Source organism: Limulus polyphemus, unplaced genomic scaffold (assembly GCF_000517525.1).
Source record: "Limulus polyphemus unplaced genomic scaffold, Limulus_polyphemus-2.1.2 Scaffold6242, whole genome shotgun sequence".
Taxonomy (NCBI): Eukaryota; Metazoa; Arthropoda; class Merostomata; order Xiphosura; family Limulidae; genus Limulus; species Limulus polyphemus.
Genome location: NW_013671852.1, coordinates 15793 through 29329, shown reverse-complemented (window position 1 = coordinate 29329; position 13537 = coordinate 15793). Strand labels below are relative to the sequence as shown.

The following is a 13537-nucleotide window of genomic DNA, read 5'->3' as shown; positions in this document are numbered from 1 at the left end:
CTGTTCGCTTGACTCAGTTATCTCTATCTTCAATCTATCTGCCCTTATATACTAAAAAAGAGGGCGTCTAGCAAATACTGGGACATTCGTGAGGTTGCCCGATAAGTCACGATTCTTCTAGAAACTCCAGCGCGCATGCTCCCAGCGTCGCGTGACCTCCGCTGTCGTAACAATATATATTTCTCTATTGGCCAAACCTTAATTTACTGTCTAGCAGAACTAACTCTGTGTATGTAGACCATAATCGATCTCTGCTTTTCGAAAAATTAACATTTTGTTTTTTAACTCATAGCACCCACTTTTTAAATTGTTTCTGTTAAGTTTTTCAAGATAATAGTGAGTAAAATAAAATAGTTCGGTATTTTAAAAACTCCACTGACGACGAATGTTTATTTATATTTTGGCCCTCTTGGAAATAGAGTGAAGTATATACGTGTCTGTACAAGGAGGTTAACCCCAAATCACATATTCTGGTGTCATTTAGGCTTAACAAAAGATGCAAATTTTTTCCTTACACTGTATCCCCATAATTATTTTTACCTCCTTATAAATTTGCTTGTTGGGCTTCGCCAGGTTTTTCCAACGGCTACTGATACCTTATTTACTGCGTGTTATGGGACTAAAACCGGAGTCTAAAAGATTACAGCGAATCAAAAGAAAGACTTCTATTAGGAAAAGGGGAATTCCCGTTTCTGTTCCTGTAATGATAGCAAATAGCAATCACGTAATTCAAGTCAGATGATGTTAGGAACCGCCTACTTCAACCATAAGTCTGAGTTTTGTTCATCTAACCGGGGCTTTTATGTCGATCATGCAAACTTGAATTGAGGTAGGACAACTATAATATATTTATTATACTTGCGAGTATTTACAAATATTTTGTGGTATTAATGGTTGTTGTTATCTTTTCTCAGAGATTAAATTAGTTGACTTAATTATTCTAGTCATCTGTTACTGTTAAATCTAAGCCTACTTTATACACAAGCATGACGCAAAACATTTTGCGCTTTACCAACGCTTTATGCTTTATCATTTTAGCCATATTCAGACGTTCGTGATCAGCTAAGTTTTCATTGTTAGATTAAACGTCCTTCAAGTTCCAGTTGCTCTTTATGGAATTAAATATTACTGTATTTATGTAGAATTATATACGCTCAGTGCATTGTTGCCCAATGAAAGCTCCGGTAAGAGAGCCGAAAGCTCGCAATAAAAGTATTTTAACGTAGAGAAACGTCCGTTTATAATTCAACATATTAATTTACCTACGTTATGAGACTTAAACAACTATTAGTATTAGTTTTCGTTTTACGTCATAGCTATCCCAAACTATTGTAGTTATTTTGTTGTTGTTTTGCTTTTCTTCATCCAGATTACGTAACATAATTTTGTTGATGAGGTTTCAAATCGTAAATGAATAATTTAATTTAATAAAAATAATAAACATAAATCTGATGTTTAATGACTTGAATAAAATCGATAAAAATTACAATTCACCAACTTAAACTAGTTCACATCAAAACAGTTCTTGTTCAAACATTTGATGATCAGGGCCTTTTTATCTAATGCCGTAATGGGCAAGAGGGGCAGTTGGCCAGGCCCACCCCGAGTATAGATAATAAAATAATAATAATAAATCAGTTTTTAAAGAAATATGTTTTTTCTTTTCTATTTTCTTAATTTTTTATCACTAATAAATTCAGTTTATCAAATTGTATGGTATTTTCTTAAAAGCAAGGAGAGCCCACTAGTTCATACTTTGCCCAAGGCTTACCACTCCCATTGCCTTAACGCATCACCGTTGATGATATACACAGTGTCTCTACCACTTCTATTCCAGACTTATCCCAGCCGGCCTGATGAGCACTAGTATTCATGAAAGACCTCTATATAGTGTGGTTGATATATTATTATATTTTTCTTTATTTTAACTAAAAGGTTATAATAATTTTACTTTACACACACTTATTTTTAACATCACTAAACCAACTTACAAAAAAAGAACAAAATACCTACTAAAAAAGAGAGCCCAATAAAAAACGTGGAAGAAACTGGAAAAAATTCATAATATTTTAAAACCACTTTTTGGTTGACTGTCACATTTCTTCTAAACTCTTTCGAAAACAAAACTAGCTGAATCTCAGGATTCGTAGCACTGAGATTTTTTAAATACTAATTAAATGTAAAAAAAAAAGAGATAAAAATAAGAATGTTTCCACTTAGCCTTGGAGAACTCGGTTGTGACTTTTAACATGATGCAAGTGAAATTTTCTTCTTTGTATGACTGTGTGTTAACATATTTGTGGTTCAGAGTTTAGAACTTCAGTATTCTCTGTGCGAAAATATACAACATATGAATTCCTCAATGTTTTGACAACTGATAAAATAAAAATATATAATATCGTGTTAATTATGTATTCATAACCGTATTGGATCCAAATAATATTGTATGCACAACTGTTATATAATATATTTTGCTGTATTACTAGTCTTTGTAAGTTGTTCTTTTTCTGTGTAATATGGTACAAAAAGGCTTAACTACGTTGATTTATAACTTGACCTACCCCGGTGGCCCAGCGGTAAGTCTGTGGACTTATAACGCTATAAACCGGGTTTCGATACCGTATGGGAACAGCATAGATAGCCCATTATGTAGCTTTGCGGTGAACAACAACAACAGACAATTCATTTGGTATTTTGTTATTCTGTTAACAAAATCTATGTGACATAAAATAGGAATATAAATAGTCATGGAAACACAAGCGATACACTTATAGTAGTTGCAAACAACAAGTAATGACGATTACATGACGAATTAACGAATAGGAGTAAACATCTCAGATAGTGCTAGAGAAAAGTAAATAAGTTGTATAATGCACTAGAATGTAAGTCTGTCAGATTTTAAAAAATAATATTATGTATATATATGGTTTCTGTTTTTTTTTGCCAATTGTAGAAATAAATGGTTCTTTACTTATATTTCGTAACTGTATAAATATATATATATACTATGTAGTTGTTGGGCTTAGGATTCTTCTACAGTAGGTGTCTGTGACTTGTTAGCGATAATTTCAACGATGAATAAACAGCATACAATTTACTTGTTTTCAAATAATATATATATTCGAAACAAGTTAAAAGTATGTACAATAAAGTATTCACACTATAGAGAATATAAGCATATCTTAAACGTTATATCAGTATATGTATAGTTCTCCTCTTCTTGTCAAAAATCCACTTAGACCTGTTCAATTATTTTAGATTCTCAGTTGACAAGCCGAACTATTTTCTCTAATACTATCGCAATATTAGTCTGGTGTGATTCACTTACGACTTTCTTCTAAAGATCCTATGTTCCTTTTGTCAAAGTGCACTCAGGCTGATTCAATTGCTTTAGAATTTCGCTTTGACGGAATAAACTATTTTTTTCTTATTTTAATTTCCACTTCTATTTTCACTCTAATATATATGGCCCGGCATGGCCAGGTGGTTAGGGCTCTCGACTCGCAATCTGAGGGTCGCGGGTTCGAATCCCCATCACACCGAACATGCTCGCCCTTTCAGCCGTGGGGGCGTTATAATATTTTAGTCAATCCCACTATTCGTTGGTAAAAGAGTAGCCCAAGAGTTGGCGGTGGGTGGTGATGACTAGCTGCCTTCCCTCTAGTATTACACTGCTCAATTAGGGACGGCTAGCGCAGATAGCCCTCGTGTAGCTTTGCGCGAAATTCAAAACAAACAAACAAACTAATATATATATCAAACGTTATCACTTTTACGTTACTTAACTTCACACCAACTATATTCTCTTTGCTTTTATCTGTCTAATACTGTCTGTCTGCTGCTTCCCGCTCCTGTTTATTAATATGAACACTTGTTTGAAATCTGGTAAATTACGTTACGATATAAATGCTTTGTATATTTAAGACTTTAAATCTAGACAAATTATTTGTAAGTGAGAAACTATGGAACTGCGAGTTTCAATGACTGTTTTAGTTATGTCATGATATAAAAGAGTGTTTGGTTTAAATATTAGTGATTAATTTATATGTGTGAGTGAATACTTTGCTATTTTTAGGTTTTGTTATAATAAGAGTTAAAAGCAGACGATTGTAGAAGGTTTTGTTAATAACTAATTGGTGTCGAGAATATAGAAATGGCCAAACGACTATGTAATGAAGATATAAATAGCGTGAGACAAGACAACGATGAATTTGTCATACAATCAGAGTCAATTTTACGAGTGAAATATGTGTTTTAATATGAAGAATTAGTCAAGTAAAACACGCATATTATCACACACACATCTTCCACAAACATCACGTTTTAATGTCCAAAGTGGAGTTTACCAGATTTTACCACTTACTCCACTTTTTGTTTGTTTGTCATTAAGCACAGAGCTACACAATGAGCTATTTGTGCTATGCCTACAACGGGTATCGAAACCTGTTTTTTAGCGTTATAAGCCTACAGGTTTACCGCTAATCTACAGGGAGGGGGGAAAAAGGAAATTAATGCATCAGTAGTTTCTATCATTTTACTTTTATATAAAACAAAATCGACGAAATTTTTTTCATATATACGAATCTCCAATAATTTCCTATCTAAGTCATACAGGAACAATGCCGCTGCTGGTATACACTATGGTGACGTCATATACAACCTTCGCAACTTTTCTTGAGGTACAATACATGATGATAGAAGTACTTGATCTATAACCTGCATTTAATATCTACATTTAATAGTCAATAAGCCACGCTCATGTATATCTACATTTAATAGTCAATAAGCCACGCTCATGTATATCTACAGTTAATAGTCAATAAGCCACGCTCATGTATATCTACAGTTAATAGTCAATAGGCCACGCTCATGTATATCTACAGTTAACAGTCAATAGGCCACGCTCATGTATATCTACCTGATGATGACAAAACCTTGTCGAAACGTTGTACATTTTGCTGTTATGTTAAACTTATATTAAAGTTTTTCTTCATTACCCATTCAAGCCGTTTCCAGCCATTATATATCTACATTTAATAGTCAATAGGCCACGCTCATGTATATCTACATTTAATAGTCAATAGGCCACGCTCATGTATATCTACATTTAATAGTCAATAGGCCACGCTCATGTATATCTACATTTAATAGTCAATAGGCCACGCTCATGTCACGTTAACCACCACAGTCACTAGTCTTTCAGCACTAGCATAGTTACCTCTTGGTACGAGATAGCTCTACTTTACTTTACCTTGACAGAATGTTTTTAGATCAATATTACTATACATTTTGTCTTAAGTCTGTATGAAAGACTGCAAGGTTCATTAATACTCTAACAACATCGTTACTTCTTAATTTAAGGTTCACAAACTGAATCAGTTCAGTTCAGCAAAGAAGTTACAATAAAAATTGTCAATGGTTTTGGTTTTAGATCTGTATTAATACTTTTCGTGGTATATCCATATTTTAAAGTTACTTTTTGGGGATTTGTTTGTTAATTTTTAACATTAATCTTCAGTTACCAAGAACTTCTGTGAAAAGTTATTTCTTTGTAGTTATGATCAATAGACCATTAATTGGCAATATGCAAAATCCAACAGGCATATAGAAAACGAAACTTAAACCTTAGAGTACAGCCAATACTACAGTGGGGTGGCTTTAAAAAAAAAAATTTGAATTACATGAAAGTCAGCATTTATTAGAAACAACCAGATGTTAGTGGACCTTTTGACTTTCGAAAATATTGGGGTGAGCATTGACCTCCCATAACTGGCTATATTCCTGCTTAAATTCAATGGAAAATTGAATTCTTTACTAATTATTATTTTTTATTAGTGAGAAATATTACACAAAGACAAACCTTACCATGGGGGTATGCAACCGAGGAAGCACAACTCTTTGAAACTGCACCTGCAAACATGCATTCCAAGAAGTCTCTGCTAGATTTGAGGTCAGGGTCACGACAATTTCTATTCCTCAGAAATGAATATTCTTGCAGTTTTGCTTTTACAAACTCATAAATTACAAAATGTATCATAGTCTCAGAGATACCATAGTAGGAAGCACTTAAACCTTTGTAAAATCCTCGTAGACCACCAGTGTTGTAAATTTGATGAATACAGGCTCTTGTTGAAACACTTGCAAATGTCCTGGGTAAAAAAAACAAAACAAATTTTCTTAATTAGGAATTATTAAATAATGTTTTTATTATAAATAAAATGTTGACTGATCAGACAGGGTTATGTGTACAATATTTTGTCCTTGCTTCCTATTCATAAACTAACACTATGTTCAAATCAAAAACTAATATGCATTTAGTTTATCAAAGTAATATTTTAATTTCGATGACGAGGAACTCACTTTGAGACTAATAATGCTTGGAGACGGCTTGAATGTGTAACGAAGAAAAACTTTAATACGAGTTTAACATTGTACATTTGCTGTTATGTTGAACTTATATTAAAGTTTTTCTTCATTACCAATTCAAGCAGTCTCCAAGCATTAAAAGTAATATTTTGTTATGAAAAAACAACAACACACACATTTACCCTTTAGGTTACCTTTTACTCACCCAGGCATCATTATTAATTTGGGTTGAAAAGTATGGTACAAGGTTACCCCTTTTCAACCTGAAAACGTTAACTTAAAAGTCAACCCATAAAACAATTGCACTTTTCAGTAAAATATCCCAATCAAGAAGTTAGTTAAACAGGAAAGATATGAAAGTTGTACATTTCCACACAAAAATCTCTGCAATTTACTCTAAAGTGCCATTAATACATTGTAATACACTTGTACAAAATGCAGGATAACCTAAATAGTCTGATATTCAATAAGTTTTTTAGTGTAAATGTCGTCTTACTTGAAATCAAGGTAAAATGTAGAGACAAGTATGCTGGCACGAGCATAATGATACAGCAAGTAAAATTTTAGTCTTTAATAACAGAGGATTAATTAACCACAAGCAGTTTGGATAAGGAGCTTTAGTAACTCCTTAATGTATTGAAAACTTTCAATTAATATCAATCAAAAAGCAGTGTCCACCTAGTATTATAAAACTCAGTTAACTATTGATTTGAGATTAAGGCCATAAATTACTACAATGTTGTGTCTATTATTATTATGTATACTTGACTGCAGAGTTCTTAACATAAACCTCCACACTATACAGTAAATTGGGAACTTATACAGCACAAACACAGAATTCACAATTATTAATTAAGTGTGAATTACTCTGGTGCTATTCTTCATGTGTGACTCGTCAATACCAAAATATATGAGCTGCTCGTGCAACATTCTTATAACGTTTGTAAAAAGTGACAATTATTTTTACCACATCCATGGTAGCTATAGAGTTGAGTTTTTTATTTTTGTGAAAAAAGTAGCTAAATCCAAAAGGTTAAGCCCTTCATCCCACATTCACGTGTGTTTCTGTTACTCTCGGGTCCGATATTTTACATATTTTTAGTTTTCCAACTCCTTAAACTGGATAAATATAATGAAAAATAAATCTAGAGGTTAGGTAGGAAATACCATTTCATGTTTAATTTCAAGTATTAATTTTGTCCAATTATTATATATTAATGAAATAAACATTTTTAATTTAATCTTAACACCCTTACCAATTTAAACTTAACATTAACAGGCATACTTGAATTTAAAATAGTTAAAGGATTTTCTTTTTTTTCAGGTTCAATTCTAGGAAATATGACCAACCATTTGTTTTTTCAAATTCATACCTCTGGTCTAGCTGTAATCTGGTCTTCACTACCCAGATAGGATTAGTTAGAGAACAAGACATGAATCCTGTAAAGAAAATATTATTGGTCTAAAAAAATGTTTCATAAAACATATTAAATTTATTCTTTATTATTAAACCATACATTATCTATGAAGAAAAAAACTGTGGATAAATATTACCATTTCTTCCTTACTGTACATTTTCTTTATTCATTACAAGCGTGTGTTACGCCAAACATAAAATAAATTAAAACAGTACTTTTGTTTTTTAAAGTTCATTCTTTGATCTACGAGATTTAAATCTTTTTTATCTGTATCTCTCCCCCTCCAACATACATTCAGCCTCATCATAACCGATAAAAACAACAGCACAAAGGTTTGTATGTGTACTGTGGTTGGTCAGTTGATATTATATGGTTGATACTAGAGAAAATATTACAAAGAAAACTGAAACGACTAACTGTTTCTTTCAGAGTAATAATTAAAAGTTAAACAATGTTCTAAATGAAACAGATATATCGTCACCTTTGCCCCTCTCTGTATATTACAAATTCAGTGGTAATAGTTTATTAATATTCCTTTCTAAGAACTTATTTTCTCAAAATTAACATTGCGAACAATTCAAATATAAATTTTAAATCTTTCATTTTCTAATAATAAAAAAATGAACCAAGTTGCATATATATCATCTAAGCCAAATCCAATCAGATACCCATAAAGTTAATATATACTACAGGAGACTACAAAATCAGGTTTGTCTCCAAGATATTACTGAAACAGTCTAAAATGCTTAACATTTAAAAAGTGAGCTAAAATAATCCAAAAGTCCTAGCTAACAAAATAACTGATATATTACAAATTAAAATGAAATACTTAATGAATGTTTAATAAAAATATTTTTAGTAACTTAAACAGCTTGTCCACTGAATATTTTAAAAGAATAAATTAGTAGCAACAATGCTATATATTTTCCAAATCCTATGTAAATATCAGTTCACTGTAGCAAATAAAAGACAAATGCAAACATCCCAGACACAAGAAACTTTACAAACCTGAGTGAGAAGCTAAGCCTTTTCATTGTTTCTAGTAATCGAATGAAATAAATGTAGCACTGTTTAGACAGCTTACTATATAATATAGTACGTTTACTTTAGACATCTTGTGCACTATGTAGTTATTGTATAACATAGTACGTTTACTTTAGACATCTTGTGTACTATGTAGTTATTATATAATATAGTACGTTTACTTTAGACATCTTGTGTACTATGTAGTTATTATATAATATAGTACGTTTACTTTAGACATCTTGTGCACTATGTTGTTGTTATTATATAATATAGTACGTTTACTTTAGACATCTTGTGTATTATGTTGTTATTATATAATATAGTACGTTTACTTTAGACATCTTGTGTACAATGTAGTTGTTATTATATAATATAGTACGTTTACTTTAGACATCTGGTGCACTATGTAGTTATTGTATAACATAGTACGTTTACTTTAGACATCTTGTGTACTATGTAGTTATTATATAATATAGTACGTTTACTTTAGACATCTTATGTACTATGTAGTTATTATATAATATAGTACGTTTACTTTAGACATCTGGTGCACTATGTAGTTGTTATGTAAAAAAGCAAAAACAATTCATAGAAACAAACAGGTATAAACTGTACTTATTAGCTGAATGTATGAGAAGTACGAGTTGAGATGCAAGATTCCTGTCAGTAAATTTAGCCCCAAGAAGATCATGCCCAAATCTCAAACTACAGCAGTAATACCAATAATTAAATTTTGATGAAAGAGTTAGCACAAAGGATCACATATAAAATGTAGTAGACTTAAAATAAGACCCAAAACTCGAGCACTTTCGAATATTTGACTGTTCTTCTTCAGGAGAACAAATGGTGTTTGTCAGAGCAGATTTTCTTTACTTGACTGAATGTAATATTTCGTTTGGTGTGTGGAGGGTGACAGCTTTGAAAATGTAAGTATTGTGGTCTATCAGTCGGTTTACGATACAAATCAGTATGTAGAAAACCATCTTTTAATGTCAGGTTTACCCTTTGTTATCCTGAAGAAGAATAGTCAACTATTTGAAAGTTGCTTGAGATTGGGGTCTTATTTTAAGTCTACCAATAATTAAACAGTCAGAGTTACTCACCAGGAAGTTAAATAATAAATATGACAAATAAAGAGGTTTTTTTTGTATATGTTTCAGATCCTTCATGCATATAAACTGTTTCAATAAACAAACTATTATGTTAAATATCTACTAAATAAGACAGAACTTACCAGCACTGGCTGCAGATAATACATGAACCCAGGGTGTGTCGGGTGTAAGGTGTGCATTACAAAAGCTCTTGGTTTGAGAGTACGTGCAAAAGTAAACAGCTCTAAAAAGGAATAACAATGAATACGTTCATAAGATTATAGTCAAACATAACACTTAACACTAGCAACAAACAGTTTTCCCATCATTACAAAAATTATAATCACAAGAAAAATGAGGTAGATGCTTGGACTCAACTTCTCTCTACTATTAAGAAGATAACTTCATACAAGTTTTGCATTTATTAATTTGTTGTCATTATTATTATTATCATACTATTTTTTTCCACTTGCAAAACATGTTGCTCCCTAACATTTCATATATACACACACACACACACATTAAATACGTTAAGATCAAACAGAGTTTTGTTTTAATTGTTATCATAAAACAGGAAACTGTTACCTTACATAATGTCTTGGAAACAAGGTAGTAAGTAGCCTTTACATAAACAGAATGTGTTGTATTAGATAGTAAGATCTCTTGGGTTACCTATATCTTCATTAATTTGATACTGCTGATTGGTTTAATGTTATGACCATCAGTTGTTCCACTCATACCACCAAGCATGTTCTCCTGACATCGTATTGTACGTTTGTTTTGGATAGTTATACACACAATGCTTAACTTGTATGTATGTTGTTCTGACAATCTGTAAATGAAACTATTTGTCTGTCATGTTGGAGTCGGTGTTTATAAATTGACACACTGGTTTGTAGACAAAGAAATTATATCAAAATTTCATTTTACGTTCTCTCGTGTTTAATGAACGTTAATTATTTCCTATCAAAATGTTTGATGGTAATCAGACTTTTATTACCCCCCCCTCTAAAGTTGTTATTTATTTATCAAGATTCATACAACATGTTTACTAACTTTGTTTGATGGTAATCAGACTTTTATTACCCCCCTCCAAAGTTGTCATTTATTTATCAAGATTCATACAACATGTTTACTAACTTTAGCATATACTTAATTCATTATTTTTGCTCTACTTGTCCCATCATGTACCTGATTTACTTAATCATTGCTACACATTCGATACATGTATGTAGACATCCAAGTGTCGAGTTTCCTTACATCTACGAGCAGTTATGAAATGTACAAATTTTAAACCTCAGTTCCCAACCGTAGTGTTTACTAGTACTACAAACAAGCTTACAATATATCAAAGGTATCAATACGGTTCAAAACTTTGTTCACATACCTAGATGGGGCAACCCCGACAAGGTTTGGACCCAAGCCTTTGAAAAGCGCACTTGCACCTTCATTCTGTACAATGTGTCTGTGGAGAAGGGAAAAACAACAAAAACACAATGCATATTTCAGTTTGTTTTATTGACTACCCATTTCACATACTGCATTTGTACCATCATATTTAAGATTGAACTTCAGTTGTGATATACTACATAATCACATTATTTCACATTGGGCAAGTTGACTAATTTATAAAATATTTATAGAGTTAAAATAATTTGTTTATTTTAGCTGAATCTCAGCGAGGAATATTGATCTAAGAATCTGTGGTTTTACAAAAGAAATTTGCAGGGAAAAAAACTAATTCTTAGGAAATCAAAGATGCAAACTTAAGAATACCATGTTAAATAGTCAAACAAAGTTAAAACAATTACAAAGTTCAGTGAGAACAAAATTTCATATAAAAAGTTACAGCCGAACATGTAACTTGTCTATTTTGACAAAGCATCAGTGCAGCGAGCAATATAAATCTTAGAATTTGTGGCTTGACAAAAGGAAAAACACGAGCTTTCATTTCAAACTCTTAACGATGAAATAATTCTACAACAACACTGGAACTTCTAAAAGTACTTTAAGCTAACTTTAAAGCACACAACTTAATAGTTAATCAACTTACTTGAGACATCGCCAAATACCAAATGACTGTTGTCTAGTGTTTGAAGAACCACAACCAACAGCTGGCGAGAATGAATTCTCTCTTTTGGCAGAGGTACAGTTTCTTAAAGTGATGCAAGTGTGAAGCCGACACTGGTGGCTAACACCATTCAGGCTACTCATGGGTCTAGGTGGAACTGGTGTTATGTTCACGCTACTGAAATTTGCAACAGACGACTGGAGTCGCGTTTTCACAACCTCTAATGGACATGTTACGATAGCACCCGTTGTTCCACCAATTCTACAGAATAATGAAAATGAAGGTCTTAATTTAAAAATCTACCAGAAATGTAGAGAAAAATCATTATTATGATGAACAGTATTTTTAATGTTCTTTCAAGTTAAGTACTTGTAACAAAATGTTATAAAGATGGATGTTTTGATAAAAAAATTTTTGAACATCTAACTGATTTAAGACAATTTAAAACTTTTACTGACATTAGCTACAAAGAAAATGTTTTAATAAGTATTATATGCAGTACAAGTAAGGCAAATAATTTCACATCAGGTGTAACTATAATATTGTATTGCTATATTACCAGTAAACAGTACAAATTTATAAAACACCTGTTGTTCTACATACACTAATGTTTCAACATCAAGACAGTACAATAATTAAACCTTCAAAACACAAAGAATATCACGAGATACAAACTTGAAAAATCACTGACCTGAACTTCCAGCTGTTATAGAAATTGATACAATAATTGTATGACAGATAATAACGCACCATAAAAATATTGTTGGAGAGTTTACTTCACAGCGATATCCTTTAGATGTTATATATAACATAAGACTATTGCCTGGATCACTTGTATTTCAAGACTACTAATACCCTTATGATATATAACATAACACTATTGCCTGGATCACTTGTATTTCAAGACTAGAAATACCCTTATGATATATAACATAACACTATTGCCTGGATCACCATATTTCAAGACTACTAATACCCTTATGATATATAACATAACACTATTGCCTGGATCACTTGTATTTGAAGACTAGAAATACCTTTATGATATACAACATAACACTATTGCCTGGATCACCATATTTCAAGACTACTAATACCTTTATGATATATAACATAACACTATTGCCTGGATCACCTTGTATTTCAAGACTACTAATACCCTTATGATATATAACATAACACTATTGCCTGGATCACTTGTATTTCAAGACTAGAAATACCCATTTATTCATATATTCATAAAACTTTAAAGAGACAATAAGGAGCTTATTAACCCAACAGAGACACCCCTTCTATATCCCTTCTACAACCACCCCTTAATACTCATGTATTCATCCAATCTTTTCTTGAACTCAGTTAATATTTCTGCCTCCACCACCCTCGGAAGCAGCTCATTCTAAAAGCTAACCACCCTGTTTGAAAAGTAATACTGTCTGAACTGCAGATGACTTCTATGATGCCAAAATTTGAATTTATGACACCTTATCCTATTGTTTTAAAAGTTTGATGGATCTATATTATCAATACCCTTAATAATATTAAACACATCAATCAAATCCCCTCTG

General features: G+C 31.9%; 1 protein-coding gene across 2 annotated transcripts in view; it reads right to left on the bottom strand.

Annotated features, from left to right (window-relative positions):
- The window catches only part of LOC106473516 (mitochondrial carrier protein Rim2-like), a 27930-nt gene that overhangs the window by 7491 nt on the left and 6902 nt on the right, over positions 1–13537 (bottom strand). For both annotated transcript variants that reach the window (XM_022401935.1, XM_022401936.1), the window contains exons 2-6: positions 11955–12233; positions 11289–11366; positions 10045–10145; positions 7740–7806; positions 5866–6149 (exon numbers count right to left, since the gene is read on the bottom strand). In XM_022401935.1, coding sequence (XP_022257643.1) covers positions 5866–6149; positions 7740–7806; positions 10045–10145; positions 11289–11366; positions 11955–12233 — 809 coding nt within the window. The remainder of the gene's footprint in view (positions 1–5865; positions 6150–7739; positions 7807–10044; positions 10146–11288; positions 11367–11954; positions 12234–13537) is intronic.